Source organism: Plecotus auritus, assembly GCF_963455305.1.
Source record: "Plecotus auritus genome assembly, chromosome: X".
Taxonomy (NCBI): Eukaryota; Metazoa; Chordata; class Mammalia; order Chiroptera; family Vespertilionidae; genus Plecotus; species Plecotus auritus.
In genome coordinates, this window is record NC_137784.1 from 97,666,990 (window position 1) to 97,691,063 (window position 24,074).

The following is a 24,074-nucleotide window of genomic DNA, read 5'->3' on the forward strand; positions in this document are numbered from 1 at the left end:
GATCCCTAAGCCCTGGGCAAAGCCTTCTAAATAGGATCCTCTGAGAGGGGGTTTGAGAAATCTACATATTAAATGACTGCAGATGATTCTGCGATAACAGGTCAAGGGTTTTGGACTCTTTACTCTTAGTCCATTATTTAAACTGCTTCCCTTTTCTGTAGAATCTTTGCACAGCTCCCATTGTGGCTGATGATGTAAAGCCAACTCTCTTCTGCCACTTACTACAAAACAGAATCCTTTGATAGCATAGACGAAAAAGTGTAGTGAGCACATTCTCTGTGCTTGCACTGTGCTAGGTGCTGATGATCATTGAGAAAAGGTTTATGTAGAGGTTTTCGAAATGGGAATATACCAGCCACACTGGTTATGAAAGGCAGTTAAAGCCATGTGGTGAAGTAAGACACTTAGAAAGCCAGTGTATTCTGGAACATAGATCTGGCAGTGATTGGAGGGAACTAATAATGAAGATCCCAAAGATCAATCTGGAGAAGACATGAAGCCTGAAGTGAGTAGGACATGAATGTGGGTGAGGCCAATGGAAATATCACAGGAGAGAATTCAAGCTTTGCAAAGAAAGAAATAACAGAATTTAGTGGTAGAATATAGGGAAAGGAAGGGTAAAACGGAATTTCAAAGGCTGAAATTGAGGAGCCCAGAGGAAATGAGCTCAGACTGATGGAAATTTGGAACATTAGAAGGAAAGGCAATTTGTTAGGGAAAAAGGGACATATGTCTTGGTCATTGAATTTGAGGCAAGAGTGGAATACTAGAATGGAGCATTTGGAAGTCTGGGACTGGATCCAAGGTGAAAGGTTAGGACTAGGCATCCCTAGCATAGAAATTCTAATCAAGGGGTGGAAATTATAGGCTTGGGCTGAACAGATGTGGGGCTAACAAATAGAGAGGGATGTGCAGAGGGCTATTAACTGAATGGGAACCCTCTGAGAAGAGGAGAAGGGAGAAGAACAAGACAAGAAAACAAGGAGGGAGCAGAAAGTGGGACCAGAGGAGAACCATGGAATTCAGCAGATGGGATATTTTCAAGAAGCATAAAACTTTTCAACCTTGCCAAAACCGGTTTGGCTCAGTGGATAGAGCGTCGGCCTGCGGACTGAGGGGTCCCGGGTTCGATTCCGGTCAAGGGCATGTACCTGGGTTGCGGGCACATCCCCAGTGGGGGGTGTGCAGGAGGCAGCTGATCAATGTTTCTCTCTCATCGATGTTTCTAGCTCTCTATCCCTCTCCCTTCCTCTCTGTAAAATATCAATAAAATATGTTTAAACAAACAAACAAACAAACAAACAAACAAAAAAAAACTTTTCAACCTGCCCTCATAACACCTCGTATTCAGAAGAAGAAAAAGAACCAGTACTCCTGTAGTTTCCATAGCTATAGGAACATTTGTTTCTCTTAGAGTATGAAATGGAGCCACATAAAGTATCATTTTAGAAAAAGCTATCTTGCCATATTGCAAATATTGCTTTTCATGGACATCTTAAGTCATTCAAAACAAAACAAAACCCAACAATGTCTGCCTTTGTTTCTTGAGTTTCTTGTTAAAAATAATGCAGAAGATTGTCTTATTTTACCTTGTAGGCACAGAAGCCTGGGAAAAATTCATCACTGTGAAAAAATCTATAGAGAAGGTCAACACATTACTTGTTCTTTTACTCTGACTAAAGAAAAGGATTCCAGTTTCGACCAACACAATGTTCAAGTGATGGTCAAGGATAATGCAGGAAAAATTAGACCATCCTTTCATATAGTGCCTTTAAATTCTCGTGGTAAGTTTTCAAAGTCCTCTATGACAGCGTGGATAAAAGTGTTAATGTCTTTTGAACAATCAGTACATATAATAGAAACAGATTTTGTTTTTAAGATCTTACCAGAAAAAGACTATGTTTATATACCTTTATTTGATCTTTTTTAAAGAAGCAAGCTTAGAAATTATTTTATTTAGTACCTATGCACATGTTTTCTCCTTGTTCACTTATGAGTACACTGGAACAGATAGCAAGCAGTTAGTTATAGAACCAAGATTGGAACCCAGGCTCTCTGACTCTTAAGATCTGTTCTCTTTTACTTATAATACTTGACAGGATGGTGCTACAGAATAATTATGATTGAATATAGTTCCTGAACAATCTATTTTATAGTGTTTTTTTTAAAGCTTAGACTGGAGGTAGAATGATCAGGGGTGATATTCAAATTATCTAACATTCTGGGTCCAGCACTGATCAATGAGAACAACCAGTGCAGCTGAGTATCAGCCTATTAGAAAGAGCCTCCGACTTGAAAATAAAATATCTGCTTGAGGTGCTAGCTTCTTCACTTTGGAAAAGATATATGTATATACTAGTACATTCTCTTAAAAGTGTTTCCTCATCTATAACATGGGGTGCATGGTCCCTCTTGATCTCAAAAGATTGTACATCTGACCCTTGAACAGCATGGGTTTGAACTGTATGGGTCCACTTAATACATGTATTTTTTTTCAATCTGTACAGTGTTGTAAATGTATTTTTCTTAAGATTTTCATAATAACATTATCTCTAGCTTACTTTATTATAAGAATACAGTATAAAATACATATAAAAATACATATGCATCAGTCAACTGCTTATATTATCGGGAAGGCTTCTGGTTAATAGTAGGTTATTAGTTGTTAAGTTTTTAGGGAGTTAAAAGTTATATGCAGATTTTTGACTAGGGGTGGCAGTGATTCCCTTAACCCTCTGTTGTTCAAGGGTCAACTGTAGAAGGTTCAAATGATGTGAGGTGTATAAAAATGTTTTGTAAATCTCTAAAACAGACTACTGTAAGCATTACATTTGTTTATATGTTGCAATACCCCGACAAGGAGCTCAGATACTGGCTAAGTGGTATACAGAAAATGTATAGGCAAATAACCATAAATTGACAAAAGTGCCCAAGTCTGTGAGCAGAACACTATTTGCTCTTTCAGGTACTCAGGGAAGTGAATTCTAATAGTGAACCAAAGGGAGCTTAGTTTGTAGGTCCAGGGAGTGAAGTTGTGGTAACATGCCAAGTGGGATAATCAAAGAAGCAAAGTCCTTCTTTGTCCTCTTCCTTGCTTGGCAGGTTGTCCTCGATGGACCTTTTGAAGCTCATTTTGCTAGTTTTCTTCCTAGAGATTAGTGGTGACATAAAGAGAGATACTTCTCAGCTAGAAGGTGACATCTTCAGATTTTTTGTTAATTATTCATTCTCTTCTGTTTCGTGGTCTTATGCATAGCTGACTCCCAAAAAACTGAATTGACTAAGCTAATTTTCTTATTTATTTTACATTGTGGTTATAATCACATAACATTAAATTTATCATCTTAACCATTTCTAAGTGTACTGTTCAGCAGTTAAATATATTCACATTGTTGTGCATCAGATCTCAAGAACTTTTTATCTTATAAAACTGAAACTTGATGCCCCAAAACACTAATTCCCTCTCATCCCTACCCCCTGCTCTTGGTAACCACCTTCTTACTTTCTGTTGCTGTGATTTTGACTACTTTGGATACTTCATAAATGGAATCATATAGTAGTTGTTCTTTTGTGATGGGCTTATTTCACTTAGCATAATGTCCTTGAGGTTCATCATTGTTGTAGCATGTGTCAGAGACTAAGCTAATGTTTAAATTGTGGTCTTTGATTGGCAAAATGGGTAACAGCTGTGGAAACCCCTTGCACTTGGTGCCCCTGTTACCCATTAGATGGAGGCACATCTGGACCAGACACTTCTTTTCTTTATGATGCATCTGGATATCCTGATTATACCCTGGCCATGTTCTAACCAGATGCATGTCAGAGTTCATGCCATCTGCCAGACACCCAAAGATGTTCTTTAAATCCATTACTAGGCAATTTAGCATAACCTTCCTTCATTAACCATGGCTAATCAGAAATCTAGAACTGTACTAGTATGTCTGATCATGGAAGGCCATTGAAAGCATCAGCCCTATTTTGATTTAACTTTGTGACTTTTGTTATCTGTTCCCACATAGGTATCTCATCACAATAAACTCTGGAAGCTAATTTGTATTCTTTTATTTCTTTTTCAGTGCAACCTGATCCTCCACATATTAAAAGGCTCTTCTTTCAACATGGTGACTTATATGTGCTAGGGAAGAATCCACAGAATTTTGTTAGCACTTGCTTATCTTATCAAGTAGAAGTCAATAACAGCCAAACTGAGACGCATTATATTTTATCCGTAAGTGTTTTCTAGATTGTTGTTTTTATTTGGATAGTTTTCTTTCACTTGAATTTCTTATAGTATAACACATTGAAATATCAATGAAATTTAGCTCTTAGATTTGTCACATAATTATTATGATGATAATTCCTTGTCTGAAACAGGTTGGTGGAAGGTTTGAGGGTTTATGATAGCATTGACTGCAAGATTCATGCCATATATTAATTCATTTGCTCAAAAAATTTTATTAGCCCTGGTCCATGTGGCTCAGTTGGTTGAGCATCGTCCTGTGCATTGCATTCCTGGTCAGGGCACATGCCCAGGTTGTGGGCTTGAACCCTCGTTGGGATGTGTGCAGGAGGCAGCTGATCAATGTTTCTCTTTCACATCAATGTTTTTCCCTCCCTCTTCCTTCCTCACTCTCTAAAAAATCAATTAAAACATATTTCAAAAATTTTATTATGTATCTACCATGTGCCATACACTATTTTTGTGTACATGACACCTGATGCAAAATTTTTTTCCATGAAGCTTACCTAATATAAGATAAATATGTAAATGAATAAGCTAATTTCAGGGAATGGTTGCTATGAAGAAAATTAAATGGGGTGATATAGTAGCGTGATGGGAGGTCCTGAGGGAATAGTAGGTAGGGTAATAATTCAAAGTGGTGACATTTGAGATGAGACCAGAATGATGAGCAGGAGCTAGCCATGTGAAGATCTGGGATTGGAGGGGACAGCAAATACAAAGCCTGAGGAAGGAATGAGTGTGGCATGTGTGAAAAACAGAATGAACTCTGGAGTCAGATCAGGTAGATACTTGGAGGCTCTGCTATAGCCATTCAGTTTTCTTGCAGGGGTCCTCAAACTTTTTAAACAGGGGGCCAGTTCACTGTCCCTCAGACCGTTGGAGGGCCGGACTATAGTTTTAAAAAAAAAACTATGAACAAATTCCTATGCGCACTGCGGGCCTGGGACAAGTCGGCTGCTAAGCAGGACAGGCAGCGGCACCCGCCGGGTAAATGTCCTCGGCGGGCCGCATGTGGCCCGCGGGCCATAGTTTGAGGACCCCTGTGAGTTTGTGGCAATTAAAGTATTCAAATTTGAGTAGTTAGTATTGGTTGGATTATATACTGTTTTATTATTCAGAATCTGGTACAAACTATGCTAATTAGAGGTCCCTGTGGGACACTGGGCATAACATCATGCGGCATAACTTCAGGGCATCAGTCACAAACTGGGCCTCAGACATTTTTGTTTGGGCCACAAAGTGGAGTTTTGTTTGTCTTTTTAAATTGAATTTTTTACCTAGATTTAAAACTATGGTGCCCAAAGAGTGTAGTTTCCATTAGATGACACCTCAAGACCACAGGGACTCAGTTGTGTACCACCTGCCCTGGCCCTGTGCATTTGAGTGTTAGAGGTTCGAAACCAAGTGTTTTGTATTGGCTTTTAAAGGAGACCAGCACACATGGGCAAATTCCTTGGTTCAATTGTTTTAGCTCCTCAGGGGAGTTTCAAAATACAGACTTACCATGGTTTGACTTACAATGGCACAAAAAATGATACACATTTGCTAGCAACTGTACTTCAAAGTGTGAATTTTGATCTTTTCCTGGACTAGTGATATGCAGTACGATACACTCTCATGTGTAATTAATTTTAGTTCAATGCTTCAAACATTCTTCAGGCCCACTGTGCTTTTAGCTGTGTACATTAATGATGACTATCCATATATCCATTGTTTTTCATTTTTGGTACAGTATTCAGTAAATTGTATGAGATATTCAACACTTTATTATAAAACTAGAGGCCCAGTGCATGAATTCGTGCACTGGTGGGGTCAGCCAGCCCGCCCAGATGGGGGCCATTGGGGGTAGGCGGCTAGGGTGAGGGGTCATGGGCAGGGCCGGCTGGGGTGAGGGGCTATGGGCGGTTTGCTGGCCGGCCCCACCCCCCTGAGGGGCCGTGGGCATTCTGGTCATTCCACTGTTCAGTCGATTTGCATATCACCCTTTTATTATATAGGATAGTTTTTTTGTTAGATAATTTTGCCCCACTGTAGGTCATGTAAGTTTTCTGAGAATGTTTAATATAGGCTAGGCTAAGCTATGATGTTCAGTAGATTAGGTGTATCAAATGCATTTTCTACTTTGGATATTTTCAACATATGAGGTGTTTATTGGGATGTAATGCCATCATAAGTTGAGGAGCATCTCTACTTACTAAAATAAGCCAGTGTTGACAGGTTAATAACTCCAAAGGGAGTGATCAGGTCCACAGCTGAGCAGAGCTCTTCTGGGCATTTGCAGATGAATCTATTTCTGAAATAGAGTAACCATGATCTGGAGCAGAAACTGATGTCCCTATACAATACTGCAAAGGGAAAAGGCAAAGGGCTTCCAAGTGGGGAGAGGGTGTGGCTTGCATTTCCAACTAAGTGAGCTATCAGAAAACTGAAATATAATTGCTTTCTCCAGCCTTTACTGCTCTCCTGTCAAATCCCAAATACACATGCTGCTTGTATTATTCATTTGGCACTGAATTATGTCCTGATAGTTACTCTGATCACCTGTGCAGGCCTGTTCTCTCCACTAAAAATATAAGCCGCTGTAGGGAGGGGTTAGGTGGTGTTTACTTTGTGCTGTTCCTGCTATTAATAGCAGCTAACATGTATTGAGCAATTAGTATGCACTAGGTATTTTAATAAGGATTTTATCTGAATTGTCTCATTATGTCCTCACAGTAACCCCAAGGATCTAGGTTCTGTCCCCCTCTCCATTTTACAGATGAGAAAACTCAGTCTCAGAGGTTACTACTAAGATCACATTTCTAGAAAGTGGTAGAGTCAAGATTTCAGCAAAAGTCCAAGTTCAAAGTATTTGTTCTTAAACACTGTGGATCACATCAATACATTATCTTAATACTAACAGCCATCAATTATTAAGTGTTTATGATATGCTACAAATATACTCTTCTGTGTACTTCTCATACAGTGGTTTATAATAATTCATGAAGTAGTTTACATTTTATAGAGAAACTAAGGCTCAGAGAGGTTAAGTAACATATTACAGGCCATACAGCTAATAAGTATGACTTCAAAAGTTGGTCTCCATTATTAAACTTTGACAAAGAATACTTGGTATAACACCATTTGTATAATCATCACTTAACACATTTTTGTTGAATTAAATTACTTTATTTTTTATGAACTTCTGAACAGAAGAGAACACACATATATGGAACTTATTCATCTAAATCAGAACTATAATTTATGTGGAATTAACTCTGTTTATACACTTGAGTGTAATGTACTCTCTCGTAGCAGATGGTCAGCAGCTGCTTCCTCTCCTAGAATATCATCAGCTTTTGTGTGCTCTCTGATCTTGAGTTCTGCTGTTTAGACCTTTTTTTTTCTTTTTGCAAGACTTTTTGAGGAATTATTTTGCCTGGTGTTCCAGTTAAGAGAGGGAAGTAGGCTGGAACATGAACTGTGCCATCACATGAGGGCTGTGGTCAGACAGAGGTAGCTCATGACAGAATCACAAAGTAAGGAATGACTTGTCTTTGGCCACCACCATCCCTGCAAACTATCTACTTGGTTCTCTGTGCCTTTGTTTTTCTTTTCTCATAGAGGTATCTAAACAGCTGATAAACAACACAAGAGGATTTGCATTTGAACAAGAGCCCAAAGCCTTTAATTTACACAATGATTTGCTGACTTTGGAATATAAATAAATATATATATAGATATATCTATATATCCTATATAATAAAGAGGTAATATGCAAATTGACCCTCATGCCCTCGCACAGATGGCCGCCCCCATGTGGTCAAAGATGGCCGCCACAAGATGGCGGGCAGGAGAAGGTAGTTAGGGGTGATCAGGCCAGCAGGGGAGGGCAGTTAGGGGCCACCAGACCAGCAGGGGAGGGCAGTTGGGGGGGACCAGGCCTACAGGGGAGGGCAGTTGGGGGGGGGACCAGAACTGCAGGGGAGGGCAGTTAGGGGTAACCAGGCTGGCAGGGGATGGCAGTTAGGGGTGACCAGGCCTGCAGGGGAGGGCAGTTGGGGGCAACCGGGCCAGCAGGGGAGCAGTTAGGCATCAATCAGGCTGGCAGGGGAGTGGTTAGGGGGTGATCAGGCTGGCAGGCAGAAGCAGTTAGGGGCAATCAGGCTGCAGGCAGGTGATTGGTTAGGAGCCAGCAGTCCCAGATTGTGAAAAGGATGCCCAACTGCCGGTTTAGGCCCGATCCTAAACCGGCAATCGGACAGCCCCCGAGGGGTCCCAGATTGGAGAGGGTGCAGGCTGGGCTGAGGGACAACTCCCCCCCCCCCCCCCAGTACACAAATTTCATGCACCGGGACTCTAGTATATTTATAAAAATATATCTGGGAGATGGTCCAAGGGAGGGAAGACATCAGCTTGCAACCTGATCCCTCAAGTGATAGTTGACACTTGGGATTCCCCACCAGGCCTCTAATTCCAAATGACCAGCAGTGGGGTACAGTAGTCCCTCAGTGGCTTTTTCTCTGCATCTATATGAGGTATTGAAAGGATGACCCTTCATTATTCAGCTGGCCTTTCAGCTCTTCACAAATACTGATAGGAACCATTTAGTGAATGACATTGAATGCCAAAAATCATAGCTATATATGTTCTGCTCTTTGTCCCATGTTTAAATATCTCTGATAGAAGTTGAATATATATATTAATTCTCACCTGAGGATATGTTTTTATTAATTTTAGAGGGAGAGGGAGAGAGAGAAAGAAACATCAATCGGCTGCGTCCCATATGCACCCCGGTCCGGATGGAACCCGCAACCTTGAGTATGTGTCCTGACTGGGAATCGAACCTGCAAACTTTTGGTGCACAGGATGATGCTCCAACTAACTGAGCCACACTGATGAGGGCATAAAAGTCGAATTATTTTTTTATATAAATGTCTAATCACTATGTTATACACCTAAAACTAATATAACATTGTATGTCAACTGTAATAAAAAAAATATTTTAAAAAAAGATTATTTTCCAGCTTTACTGAGATATAATTAACATGTAAAAAATTATATATATTTAGGTTGTACAATGTGATTATTTTTAAGGTGTACAACATGATGATTTAATATACATGCACTTTGTGAAATGATACCACAATCAAGTTAATTAACATCCATCACCTCACACAGTTACCTTTTTTGTTTGGTGTTGTGAGAACACTTAAAATCTACTCTCATAGCAAATTTCAAGTATACAATACAGTGTTATTAACTACTAGAGGCCTGGTGCACAAAATTCGTGCACGGGGGGTGTGTGTCCCTCAGCCCAGCCTGCACCCTCTCCAATCTGGGACATCCCTCTCACAATCCAGAACTGCTGGTTCCCAACTGCTCGCATGCCTGCCAGCCTGATTGCCCCTAACTGCTTCTGACTGCCAGCCTGATCACCCCCTAACCACTCCCCTGCCAGCCTGATTGATGCCTAACTGCTCCCCTGCCGGCCTGATTGCCCCTAACTGTCCTCCCCTGCAGGCTTAGTCGCCCACAACTGCCCTCCCTTGCTGGCCCGGTAACCCCTAACTGTGCTTCCCTGCCAGCCTGGTCGCCCCTAACTGTCCTCCCCTGCAGGCCTGGTACCCCCCAACTGCCCTCCCCTGCAGGGCTGGTCCCCCCCAACTGCCCTCCCCTGCCAGCCCGGTCACCCCAAACTATCCTCCCCTGCTAGCCTGGTCACCCCTAACTGCTCTCCCCAGCTAGCCTGATTCCCCCCAGCTGCCCTCCCTTGCAGGCCTGGTCCCTCCCAACTACCCTCCCCTGCTGCCCTGATCGCCCCTAACTGCTCTCCCCTGCCGGCCATCTTGTCGTAGCCATATTGTATCCACATGGGGGCAGCCATCTTGTGTGTTGGAGTGACGGTCAATTTGCATATTACTCTTTTATTAATAGAATAATCATCATGCTATCCATTAGATCTTCAGAACTTATAACTGAAATTTTATACCCTTTGATGAACATCTTCCCATTTTTCATATACCCTAGCCTCTGGCAACTAACATTCTACTCTCTGCTTCTATGAATTTGACTTTTTTAGATCCCACATATAAGTGAGAGCATATAGTATTTGTATTTCTCTGTCTTTTTTTTAATTTAATAAATCTTTATTGTTCAGATTATTATAATTGTTTCTCCTTTTTCCCCCCATAGCTCCCCTCCACCCGGTTCCCACTCCACCCTCTGCCCTTACCACCCTCCCAATGTCCTCATCTATAGGTGTACGATTTTTGTCCAGTCTCTTCCCGTACCCCCCACACCCCTTTCCCCCTGAGAATTATCAATCCACTCCCATTCTGTGCCCCTGATTCTATTATATTCACCAGTTTATTCTGTTCCTCAGATTTTTAATTCATTTGATTTTTAGATTCACTTGTTGATAGATATGTATTTGTTGTTCATAATTTTTATCTTTACTTTTTTCTTCTTCTTCCTCTTCTTAAAGAATACCTTTCAGCATTTCATATAATACTGGTTTGGTGGTGATGAACTCCTTTAGCTTTTTCTTGTCTGTGAAGCTCTTTATCTGACCTTCAATTCTGAATGATAACTTTGCTGGGTAGAGTAATCTTGGTTGTAGGTTCTTGCTATTCATCACTTTGAATATTTCTTGCCACTCCCGTCTGGCCTGCATAGTTTCTGTTAAGAAATCAGCTGACAATCGTATGGGTGCTCCCTTGTAGGTAATTAACTGTTTTTCTCTTGCTGCTTTTAAGATTCTCTCTTTGTCTTTTGCTCTTGGCATTTTAATTATGATGTGTCTTGGTGTGGTCCTCTTTGGATTCCTTTTGTTTGGGGTTCTGTGTGCTTCCTGGACTTGTAAGTCTATTTCTTTCACCAGGTGGGGGAAGTTTTTGGTCATTATTTCTTCAAATAGGTTTTCAGTATCTTGCTCTCTCTCTTCTTCTGGCACCCCCATAATTCTGATGTTGGTACGCTTGAAGTTGTCCCAGAGGCTTCTTACACTATCTTCAAATTTTTGTATTCTTTTTTCTTTTTGCTTTCCTGGTTAAGTGTTTTTTGCTTCTTTGTATTTCAAATCTTTGACTTGATTCTTGCGTTCCTCTAGTCTGCTGTTGGGTCTCTGTATAATATTTTTTATTTCAGTCAGTGTATGTTTAATTTCTAGTTGGTCCTTTTTCATATCCTCGAGGGTCTCATTGAATTTATCGGCCTTTTCTAGGATATTCTTGAAAAACCTTATAACCGTGGTTTTGAACTCTATATCCAGTCGTTTGCTTTCCTCCATTTCTTTCATTTGTGACCTGTTTTTTTGTCTCCGCATTTTCGCTGCTTCCCTGAGTTGGTAGGCTGGCTTTGTGTGTTAGGTGCCCTATATGGGCCAGTGGGTCGGCCTCCCAGTTACCTGAGGTGGACACTCTTGGTGCACCCCTTTGTGGACTGTGTGTACAGCCTTGTTGTAGTTAAGTCTTGGTTGTTGTTGGTATCACTGGGATGCATTGACCTACAGGCCAATTGGCTGTGAGGACCCGCTGTGTCTATAATGGAAGAACTGCTGTGCTGGAGACATGCTTAGGGGGAAGGACTTGCTTCAGTGGGGCTTTGGTGCTCACTGAGTCTGCCTCTTGAATGTGTCACTTATGGATGTGAGTAGTTGAAACCTGGTGTCATCTCACACTGACCTCTAGATACACTAGCTTCTGGATCTCCAGTGGGGTGCTGGTCAGCTACTGTCTGAGGCCACCCAGCAGGAGGTACAGCGAGAACTACAGTTTTCTCCTCTTTGCTTGGGGTTTGGAGGTTTTGGAGCTGTCTGACCAGAGCTGCAGTTTGTTTGGTTAAGCTGCGATAGGGCAGTCCATTTATATGCAAAAGCCGCTGCACAGAGCTTGGGTGGGTTTGTAGATTGTGTGGGGCGGGGTCTCAGGGAGTCACTAGGCTAGGGCGTGGCAAACAGTGATGGCTGCCAGTTAGCCATCTCTGTGTTTCCAAGTCCCCGCATCCCGTGCCCCAGCACAGTAAACAATGATTGCTGGGTACACCTCTGAAAGATAGTCACCCTCACTTTGCGACCCAATGGCAGACAGTCCAGCTTCTCCCCATAGGAGTTTGGGTCCCCAGCGTCTCCCCAGAAACTGGAGTTCAGAGTAATCTGGAGCTTGTCTCCCTTTGGGTTGAAAGAAGCAGCACCCAGACACCCGCCACCAGCCCGATTCGCACGCCTCCATACCTCAGCTTTTCAGCGCTTGTGCATGTCTCAATGCTCTTTTCTCTTTCCTTCTAGTTGTAGAACTTCCACTCAGCCAGCTTTCCCATGGTTCTGGGTGATAGACCTTTAGTCTTTTAGTTGTAGTTTTGAAATTGTTGTGTGAGGCAGCAGTTTAGGTGTTTACCTATGCCGCCATCTTGGTTTTCTCTGTATTTCTCTGTCTTATTCCACTTAGCATAATACCCTCATCGAAGTTATCACAAATGGCAGGATTTTTTTCTTTCTCATCCTATCTAATAAAAGAGTAATATGCAAATTGACTGTACCTCCGCTACACCCACAAGCCACACCCACCAGCCAATCAGGAGCGAGTATGCAAATTAACCCAACCAAGATGGCTGCAGCCACGGAGTAAGCAGGAGGCTTGGGTTTCCTTGGCAATGGAGGAAGCCAAGCTTCCTGCACACCCTGGCCGGCCCTGGACTCTGCTCAAGGCTACAAAGTTTCAATTAAAGAATATAAATAAATCCCAACAAAAATGGCAGCAGTCACGGAGCTAGAGAGAGCAGGAGGCTTGAGTTTCCCCAGCGATGGAGGAAACCAAGCTTCCTGGCCTGCCTTGGCCTCCGCTCAAGGCTACAAAGTTTCAATTATAGAAGATCAATAAATCCCAACAAAAATGGCTGTGGCCACAGAACGAGCAGGAGGCTTGCGTTTCCCCGGCGATGGAGGAAGCCAAGCTTTCCGCCCACCCTGGCCTGTCCTGGCCTCCACTTGAGGCTATAAAGTTTCAATTATAGAAGATAAATAAATCCCAGATACCAGGGCCTCCGCTTGGGTCGCTGGGGGGCATGGCCGGCATGCAAACCACCACAGGCCCCTCACCCAGGCCACCCCACATCCCAAGGGAACCCCAATACTGATACGGGACACCCTTCAGGGCAAACCAGCCAACCCTCACCCATGCACCAGGCCTCTATACTATCTAATAAAAGAGTAATATGCAAATTGACTATCACTCCAACACACAAGATGGCTGCCCCCATGTGGACACAAGATGGGTGCCACAAGATGTCCAGCAGGGGAGGGCAGTTGGGAGGGACCAGGTCTGCAAGGGAGGGCAGTTGTGGGTGATCAGGCCAGCAGGGGAGGGCAGTTGGGAGGGACCAGGCCTGCAAGGGAAGGCAGTTGGGGACGATCAAGCCTGCAGGGGAGGGCAGTTAGGGGTCACCAGGCCGGCAGAGGAGGGAAGTTGGGGGTGATGGGGCCTGCAGGGAAGGGCAGTTAGGGGGGCCCAGGCCTGCAGGGGAGAACAGTTGGGTGGGACCAGGCCTGCAGGGGAGGGCAGTTAGGGGCAATCAGGCTGGCAGGGGAGCAGTTAGTCATCAATCAGGCTGGCAGGGGAGTGGTTAGGGGGTGATCAGGCTGGCAGGCAGAAGCAGTTAGGGGCAATCAGGAAGGCAGGCAGGTGAGCAGTTGGGAGCCAGCAGTCCTGGATTGTGAGAGGGATGTCCGACTGCCCCTTTAGGCTGATCCTACCGGGATCGGGCCTAAACAGGCAGTCGGACATCCCTTGAGGGGTCCCAGATTGGAGAGGGTGCAGGCTGGGCTGAGGGACACACACCCCCATGCACAAATTTCGTGCACTGGGCCTCTAGTATCTGAATAATATTCCATAGCTGCCACCTCTTCTTTATCCAATCATTGATGATACTTAGGTTGTTTCCACATCTTGGCTATGGTGAATAATGGTGCAGTGAAAATGGAGTGCAAATATCTCTTCAAGATACTGATTTGTTTTCCTTTGAGGTCCTGATTTCATTTCCTTTGGATATATTCACAGAAATCGAATTGCTGGATCATATGGTAGTTCTATTTTTAATTTTTTGAGGAACCTCCATACAATAAAAAAAGATTCTCCCCCCATATGGATATGTAATACTCTATTCCATAGTGGCTACACCAGTTTACATTCTCACCAATAGTGCACAAGGGTCCCCTTTTCTCTATATCCTTGACAACACTTGTTATTTGTTGACTTTTTTGATAATAGCCCTTCTAATAGGTATGAGATGGTATCTCATTGTTGTTTGTGATTGATCTCTTTCCCCCCCTCCCCAACACTCCCCTGCATGAAAAATCCATAAATTTCATAATCCATAATACTTCATGTTGGCCAGAAGTAGACAGATTTTCATGTGTTGATTTTTTACTCTGTTTTGAAATATTTGCATTTCAGGAACTGATTATTCTTTTTACATCAGACAGCAAGTGACTTAAATTGTGTGGAGTAAAATTTTACATTATATTTTCTGTAACCTAGTTATTTTTCATACATTATACTATCCACGAGGGAGAATGATTTCTTTTTCCTTTTTTTAAAATTTGTAATTGATGTAGGAGAAAAATTGCACAAGTCATTATATGCAGTTAGATTGATTTTTCACAAGTGATTTTGCAAATGATTTTTCACTTACATAACCAGCACCCCAGAAGCCACATCATGACCCTTTTTGGTCACTACCCTCCCAAAGAGCAACTATTATCCTGACTTCTAATCTCAGAGATTAGTTTTGTTGACTCTTTTTAAACTTTATATAAATTGATTATAGTGAATTTATTTTTGTGTGTGTCTGCCTTCTTTCATTGTGTTATGTTTATGAGATTGACAGGTATTCTTGCCTGTAGTTGTAGATGGTTTATACTCATTGTATTCATTCCATTGTGCCAATATACCACTTTTGATTTATCCCTTCTCCCATTGATGGACATTTCAATAGTTTCTAGTTTGGAGTTTTATGACTAGAGTTTTTATGAACATGTTCATACTTGTTTCTTGGTGCACACATGCATACATTTTGGTTGGGCATATATGGGTCATAGGATTACATCTTATTCTCTCTAGTAAATAATATCATTTTCCCAAGTGGTTTTGCTAATTTACACTACTAAGAGCAGAAATTGAGAGTGCTAGATCCTTCATATCCTCATTCACAGCGGTCGCCAACTTTTTGGACCTCGCGGACCACCAGTTGGCAACCGCTGCTCACCAACACTTGGTATTTATTGTCTGGTAGGTGTGTGTATTGTTATCTTGTATATTTAATTTGCATTTCCCTGGTGATTAATGAAATTGTGTACTTTTTCATGTTTACTGGCAATTTGAATATCCTCTTGTGAAATGCCTGTTCAAGTGTTTTGCCAGTTTTTTCATGGGGTTGTCTGTCTTTTCCTTATTAATTTGTGGGATATATGTACATATGTGTGTATTATGTATAAATGTAAATATATATTATATAACATATATGCAAGTCCTTTGTCAGAAATTGCAAATATCTTCTCTCACTCTATGCCTTACCTTTTTATTTCCTTAACCAGAGGCCTGGTGCATGAAATTCGTGCATGGGGGGGTGTCCCTCAGCCCAGCCTGCACTCTCTCCAATCTGGGACATCCCTCTCACAATCCAGGACTGCTGGCTCCCAACTGCTTGCCTGCCTGCCTGCCTGATTGCCCCTAACCGCTTCTGCCTGCCAGCCTGATCACCACCTAACCACTCCCCTGCCAGCCTGATCAACGCCTAACTGCTCCCTTGCCTGCCTAATTGCCCCTAACTTCCCTCCCCTGCCGGCCTGGTCGCCCCTAACTGTCCTCCCCTGTAGACCTGGTTGCCCCCAACTGCCCTACCCTGCTGGCCCGGTCACCCCTAACTGCCCTCCCCTGCAGGCCTGGTCACCCCAACTGCCCTCCCCTGCAGGCCTGATCACCCCCAACTGCCCTCCCTTGCAGGCCTGGTTGCCCCCAGCTGCCCTCCTCTACCAGCCTGGTCACCCCTAACTGCCCTCCCCTACAGGCCTGATCACCCCCAAATGCCCTCCCCTGCTGTCCTGGTCACTCCCAACTGCCCTCCCCTGCTGGCCTCATCGCCCACAACTACCCTCCCCTGCTGGTCATCTTGTGTCCACATGGGGGTGGCCATCCTTGACCACATAGGGGCGGCCATCTTGTGTGTTGGAGTGATGGTCAATTTGCATATTAGGCTTTTATTATATGATAGGATATATATTTTTTTAATTTTTTTTTATTGTTTAAAGTATTACATTTAGTAGTACATATATCTCCTTTTTTTCCCCATTGACCTTTCCCCAGCCTCCCCTACCCCCTATCGCATGCCCTCATCCCCCGCCCGCAGTGTCTTGTGTCCATTTGTTGTGCTTATATGCATGCATACAAGTCCTTTGGTTGATCTCTTTCCCCCCTTCCCCAACACTCCCCTGATTTCCCACTGTAATTTGACAGTCTGTTCAGTGCTTTACTGCCTCTCTATTTATCTTTTTGTTTATCAGGTTATAATGTTCTTTATTTTCCATAAATGAGTGAGTTCATGTGGTATTTTTCTTTCTCTGACTGGCTTATTTCACTTAACATAATGCTCTCCAGGTCCATCCATGCTGCTGCAAATGCTAAGAATTCCTTCTTTTTTATTTTTAATGTTAATATAGATGGTTTTATAAAAAGTGTTTTCTTTATGGTTAATATTTTTATCCTATTTAAGAAATCTTTTTTCAAAATATTTTTATTGATTTCAGAGAGGAAGGGAGAGGGAGAGAGAGATAGAAATATCAATAATGAGAGAGAATCATCAATCATCATACATGAGATGATACCCAACCAACTGAGCCATACCAGCCAGGGCTGGTTCTCTTTTAATGGAATAAAGGAAACCTTGTTAGAGATGGTTAAATCATGTAAAATGTTATTTTTAAAATATTTTCAATTTACTCATTTTTTTATATTTTCAAGGTTGAAGAACCCATATGTAATCATTCAGAGTTTGAGGGAAACCTGGAGGTCAGTAAATTCAACTTTAGCTATTTGGGCTTAAACACATAAGAGTAGTTGGGGATAGGGCTGGGTGAGCATAGCCTAAATATGAACTGCTTTGTTCTGTGTATTATTGTCCATTTTTATCCAGGAGTTAAAGTCAGATAATTTGGAGTACAATTCAAGTCTTAATCATATATAGAATTTGGTCGATAATTATATTTAAGATTCTGAAGCAGAGAAAGAGAATAAACTATTAATATTACTTGTGTGTGTGTTTGTTTGTTTTTAATTTTAAGGGTACAATTTGTTTCCGGGTTCCTGGTGTTCTTCATGATACTTTGAACACAGTCAGGATGAGAGTAAAAACAAATAAGTTATGCTATGAGAATGACAAACTGTGGAGTAATTGGAGTCCAGCGATGAGTATAGGTAAGGGAATAGGATTTCATTCAAATTTAAACCATTGATGCATGGAAACTAAGCTGAAGCAGAAAATAGGATGGGAAAAGGGATGTTCTATATTCTTAATGTCAGCCAGTGAGTATTACAATCGAAATGTATTTTCTGTTTAATTACTGTCAAATCACCCAATTTGCAATATACTAGTATAGCACTTTGAAAATCCATAATGCAAATGGTATTTTCTTCTCTTCTGTCCTGTCTCCATCTTTAGAAGGTAGGCATGATTAAATCTGCAGATTGTACAATGCTAGAGGACTTAGCTTATGTGTTGGTGATAGAATCAAGAATAGAACAGTGACCCTTGATGGCATTTAATAGAGATAAACCTGTATCTAGGTTTGAAAAAAATCAGTTTCATTTATTAATTGAGAGGCTGAACAAGCTATTTGCCAGACTCAAGTATAGGATTGAAAGACCTGTGCTTTATGAATGTGTGTGTTGTAGGGTGCATATAGGGTTTTGTTTGACTGTAAACTCAAAGTGACTCAACATTGGATACTTAAGTATCCCTAAAGGCACATGCAGTCATAGGCAGCAGTGACAGTGAAGCACCTAAAACAAAGGAACGTGGGAGGGTGGTGTACATCAGAAGTGTGCTGTATTCATTCTGGGCACCACATTCTAGGAGGTACCTATTCTTGAAAGAGGGTAATCAGGATGTTGAAGAATCTCAAAATTTAGGGAGAAATACTTCATGAAGTAAGCGTGGGAAGTCATGATAGATGAATTCTAACATTTCAGGTAGAAGAGGGAACAGACTATCTTTTTTGTGGCTCCTTGGGGGCAAAAGAGGACCAACTTAAGGACTTTCTAACAGCTATCTAACAGTAAGAGAGACAAGTTGTTAAGGTAGTCAATTCCCTATTAATTGAGTAATTGAACAAGCTATGTGTCAGACATGGTTGTATTAGTTATCTATTGTTGCATAACAAATTATGCCAAAATATAGTTGCTTAAAAAACACATATTTACTAATTCAGTTTCTTTCTGTGTGTCAGGAATCTGGGCACAGGTTAGCTAGGTAACTCTGGCCCAAGTTCTCTCATCAGGTTACAGTCGAGCTATCAGTGTGGACTAGAGCCTCATCTGAAGGCTTGACTGGGTCTAGAGAGTCCACTTCCAAGTTCACTACTAATGTGGTCATTGGAGAGCCTCAGTTTTTCTCTGGCTGCTGGAGAGGGGGGGTTATAACAGATTGAATTATATCCCCCAAAAGATGTGTTTCAATTCCAACTCCTGTTACCTATGAGTGTGACCTTATTTGGAAATAGAGATTTGCAGATGTATTCAAATTGAAATGAGATCATACTGGATTAGATTAAGCCCTAAAACCAATGACTAGTATTCTTATAAGGAGAAGGGAGGATACACAGAAACACAGAGAGACACACATAGCAAAGACCATGTGAACATGGAGGCAGAGATTGGAGTGCTGCAGCTACAAACCAAGAAATGCCAAGGATTCTGGGAGCCACCAGAATCTAGGAACAGGCAAAGAGGGATTATTCTCTAGAGCCTTCAGAGGGAGCATGTCCTTGTTGATACCTTCATTTTGGACTTTTAGCCTCCAGAACTGTGAGAGAATATATTTCTGTTGTTTTAAGCCAACCAGTATGTAGTGATTTGTTAAAGCAATTATAGGATATCAATACAGAGGCCTCCCTCAGTTCCTCGCCATATGGATCTCCCCATAGGGCTACCTCATGACACAGTAGCAGCTGGCTTCCCCATGTGAGTGATCCAAGGAAAAAAGAGAACACCCAGTATGGAAACCACAGTCTTTTATAACCTGATTGTGGAAATAATATTCCATCACTGTTGCTGTTCAGTTTTTTACAGATGAGTCAATTAGTCCAGCCCACCCTCAAGGGGAGGGGTTATATAAGGGTGTGAATACCAGGAGGCAGGGATCATTTGGGGTCATCTTAGAGGCTGCCTAAAACAATGATGCTATGCCTTGATGCTTTCTAAATGTTCATGTCCTAGTGGAAAAGATAATCAAATAAATAGACATATAGTTCACGTCTTAGGTGTAACAAGGCATTAAATTAAAGACTTTGGATTTGGACAGTGCTGGATTTGAGGCTTGACACCATCACTTACTAAACCCTTAGAGACAAGCTAGTAAACTGATCTGAGCCTTGCCCTTCTCATCTGTATAAAAGGAAGACAGTATTATCTATCTCTGTAGCATAGATATGCACATGTAGAAGCATGTAGTATGGTATCACACGTATAGTAGGTGCTCAACTAAGAACAGTGGTAGTGCTAGTTGTTAGGATTATTTTAGGTGTTCTAATAGTATTAAGTAACCAATAAGAAGAGACAGTCACTGTTAATGAGATGATGCATTTAACAGATATAACATCTTTGTTAATAGTGTCTGAAACCTGTTGAGATATCTTGGTTTTAGATAATTTGTTTTTATTTTATTTTAATATTTAATTTCTTTATTGATTAAGGTATTACATATGTGTCCTCATCCCCCCATTAAACCCCCAACCCCCCCAATCATGCCCTCACCCTCTGTTGTCGGTGTCCATTGGTTGGGCTTATATGCATGCATACAAGTCCTTTGGTTGATCTCTCCTCCTTATCCCCACCCTCCCCTACCTTCCCTCTGAGGTTTGACAGTCTGATCGCTGCTTCTCTGTCACTGGATCTGTTCTTGTTCATCAGTTTATGTTGTTCATTATATTCCATAAATGAGTGAGATCATGAGGTATTTATCTTTCTCTGACTGGCTTATTTCACTTAGCGTAATGCTCTCCAGATCCATCCATGCTGTTGCAAATGGTAAGAATTCCTTCTTTTTTACTGCAGCATAGTATTCCATTGTGTAGGTGTACCACAGTTTTTTAATCCACTCATCTGCTGATGGGCACTTAGGCTGTTTCCAAATCTTAGCTACGGTTAATTGTGCTGTTATGAACATAGGGGTGCATATATCCTTTCTGATTGGTGATTTTAGCTTCTTGGGATATATTTCTAGAAGTGGGATCACTGGGTCAAATGGGAGTTCCATTTTTAGTTTTTTGAGGAAACTCCATACTGTTCTCCACAGTGGCTACACCAGTCTGCATTCCCACCAGCAGTGCAAAAGGGTTCCTTTTTCTCCGCATCCTCGTCAACACTTGTCATTTGTTGATTTGTTGATGATAGCCATTCTGACAGGTGTGAGATGGTAACGCATTGTCGTTTTGATTTGCATCTCTCGTATAATTAGTGACATTTAGCATGTTTTCATATGTCTCTTGGCCTTCCTTCTGTCTTCTTTTGAAAAGTATCTATTTAGGTCTGTTGCCTATTTTTTTATTGGATTCTTTATCTTGCTTTTGTTAAGTTGTATGAGTTCCCTGTAAATTTTGGAAATTAAACCCTTATCGGTGATAACATTGGCAAATATGTTCTCCATGCAGTGGGCTTTCTTGTTGTTTTGTTGATGGTTTCCTTTGCTGTGAAAAAGCTTTTTATTTTGATGTAGTCCCATTTGTTTATTTTCTCTTTAGTTTCCATTGCCCTAGGAGCAGTATCAGTGAAGAAATTCCTTCGGCATATGTCTGAGATTTTGCTGCCTGTGGATTCCTGTGGTGTGGTGTTTCTTCCTTTTCCACGTCCCGCACGGAAAGGGAGAAAGACAGGTTCCTGAGGGGAGGCGCTGGGGGTTAAGAAATTAGAGAAAGAAAGAGACAAGAGACAGAAATAGATTCAAGCTGGGTGCTGGGTGGCTTCCTGTCCTCGGATAGAGAGACAGTCACACACACCTCAAAAAACACAGCATATTTATTGGTTTCCAAAAGGGATTTTATGATCAAAAGGAGTTTCGGGTATGCCCAAATCCTATTCATCAGGATCTTAGTAAGCTCCTTATTTTGGGTGGATCAAGGTCCTTTTTGTTCCTCATTCCAAGTACATGGAATCAGTATTGATAACATGATTCTGCCAGTGCCCTTGGGCTCAGCTGAATAAGAATTAAAAAAGTATCCATGTGCCTTCCCAGACAGCGCTCTACAGATTCCTCTAGTATTTTTATGGTTTCCCATCTTATGTTTAAGTCCTTTATTCATTTTGAGTTTATTTTTGTGTATTGTGTAAGTTGGTGGTCTAGTTTCATCTTTTTGCATGTATCTGTCCAATTTTCCCAACACCATTTGTTGAAGAGACTGTCTTGACTCCATTGTATGCTCTTGCCTCCTTTGTAGAATATTAATTGGGCATAGTGGTTTGGGTTGATTTCTGGGTTCTCTATTCTATTCCATTGATCTATATATGTCTTTTCTTGTGCCAGTACCAGGCTGTTTTAAGAACAGTGGCTTTTTAATACAGCTTGATATCTGGTATTGAGATCCCTCCTACTTTGTTCTTCTTTCTCAGGATTGCTGCAGCTATTCGGGGTCTTTTTTCATTCCAGATGAATTATTGGAACGTTTGTTCTAGGTCTGTGAAATATGCCATTGGTATTTTAATAGAGATTGCATTGATTATAGATTGCTTTGGGTAGTATGGACATTTTAATGATGTTGATTCTACCAATCCATGAACACGATATGTTCTTCCTCTATCTCTTTTTTCAGTGTTCTGTAGTTTTTTGCATATAGGTCTTTTACCTCCTTAGTTAACTTTATTCCAATGTATCTTAATTTTTTTGGTGTGATGGTAAATGGGATTGCTTTTTTAGTATCTCTTTCTGTAAGTTCACTATTGGTATAAAGAAATGCCATAGATTTCTTGGCATTAATTTTGTATCTTGCTACATTGCCGAATTCATTTATTAAGTCTGATAATTTTTTGATGGAGTCTTTAGGGTTTTCTATGTACAGCAAATAAGGACAGTTTTACTTCTTCTTTTCCAATTTGGATGCCTTTTATTTCTTCTTCTTCTCTGATCGCAATGGCTAGTACTTCCAGTACTACATCAAACAGGAGTTGTGAGAGTGGGCATCCCTGTCTTGTTCCTGTTCTTAGGGGAAATGGTTTTAGTTTTTGTCCATTAAGTATGATGTTGGCTGTGGGTTTGTCATATATGGCTTTTATTATGTTGAGGTATTATCCTTCTATTCCCACCTTGCTGAGAGTTTTTATCAAGAAAGGGTGTTGTATTTTGTCAAATGCTTTTTCTGCGTCAATTCATATGACGATGTGATTTTTATCTCTCAATTTGTTTATGTGATGTATCACGTTTATTGATTTGCGGATATTGTACCATCCTTGTATCCCCGGGATAAATCCTACTTGGTCATGGTGTATGATCTTTCTCATGTATTGCTGGATCCGATTTGCTAGTATTTTGTTGAGGATTTTGGCATCTATGTTCATGAGGGATATTGGCCTATAATTCTCTTTCATTGTGTTGTCTTTATCTGGTTTTGGTATTAGGCTGATGCTGGCTTCATAGAATGAGCTTGGATGTGTTCCTTCCTCTTGAATTTTTTGGAATAGTCTGAGGAAGACAGGTTTTAGTTCTTCCTTGAATGTTTGGTAAAACTCCCCTGTGAAGCCATCTGGCCCCAGGCTTTTGTTTGCTGGGAGCTTTTTGATGACTGCTTCAATTTCTTCCATAGTTATCAGCCTATTGTGATTTTTAGAATCTTCCAGAGTGAGTTATGGAAGGTTGTATTTTTCTAGAAATATGTCCATTTCCTCCAGGTTGTCTAGTTTTGTTTGAATAGAGTTGTTCATAGTATTTTTTAACAATCCTTTGTATTTCTGTGGGGTCTGTTGTTATTTTTCCTCTTTCATTTCTGATTTTGTTTATTTGGGTCCTCTCTCTTTTCTTCTTGGTGAGCCTGGCTAGAGGTTCATCAATCTTGTTTATCCTTTCAAAGAACCAGCTCTTGGTTTCATTGATCTTTTGTATTGTTTTTTGGTTTCTATGTCATTTATTTCTGCTCTAATCTTTATTATCTCCTTCCTTCTGCTCACTGTGGGATTTTCTTGTTGCTCTCTTTCTAATTCTTTGAGTTGTAGAGTTAGATGATTTACTACCATTTTTTCTTGTTTTTTGAGGTAGGCCTGTAGAGCTATAAACTTCCCTCTCAGGACTGCTTTCATTGTGTCCCATAGATTTTGGATTGTTGTGTTTTTATTGTCATTAGTTTCCAGGATGTTTTAAATTTCTTCTTTGATCTCATTGGTAACCCAATCATTATTTAATAGCATGCTATTCAGCTTCCAGGGTCCCGGTCAGCTTGGGGGACTGGGTTGCACAGAGTTTCTTTGGATTGTTTTTATTGTAGTTTATTTATAATATTATGCCATTGTGGTCTGAGAAGATGCCTGGTATAATTTCAATCTTCTTGAATTTGGGGAGACTTTGTTTGTGACTCAATATGTGGTCTATTTTTTAAAATGTC

General features: G+C 41.2%; 1 protein-coding gene across 1 annotated transcript in view; it reads left to right on the plus strand.

Annotated features, from left to right (window-relative positions):
• Positions 1–24,074, plus strand: part of IL13RA1 (interleukin 13 receptor subunit alpha 1) — a 76,082-nt gene that overhangs the window by 27,336 nt on the left and 24,672 nt on the right. Inside the window, exons 5-8 of the mRNA XM_080653493.1 lie at positions 1,597–1,784; positions 4,077–4,228; positions 17,236–17,283; positions 17,556–17,688. Coding sequence (XP_080509619.1) covers positions 1,597–1,784; positions 4,077–4,228; positions 17,236–17,283; positions 17,556–17,688 — 521 coding nt within the window. The remainder of the gene's footprint in view (positions 1–1,596; positions 1,785–4,076; positions 4,229–17,235; positions 17,284–17,555; positions 17,689–24,074) is intronic.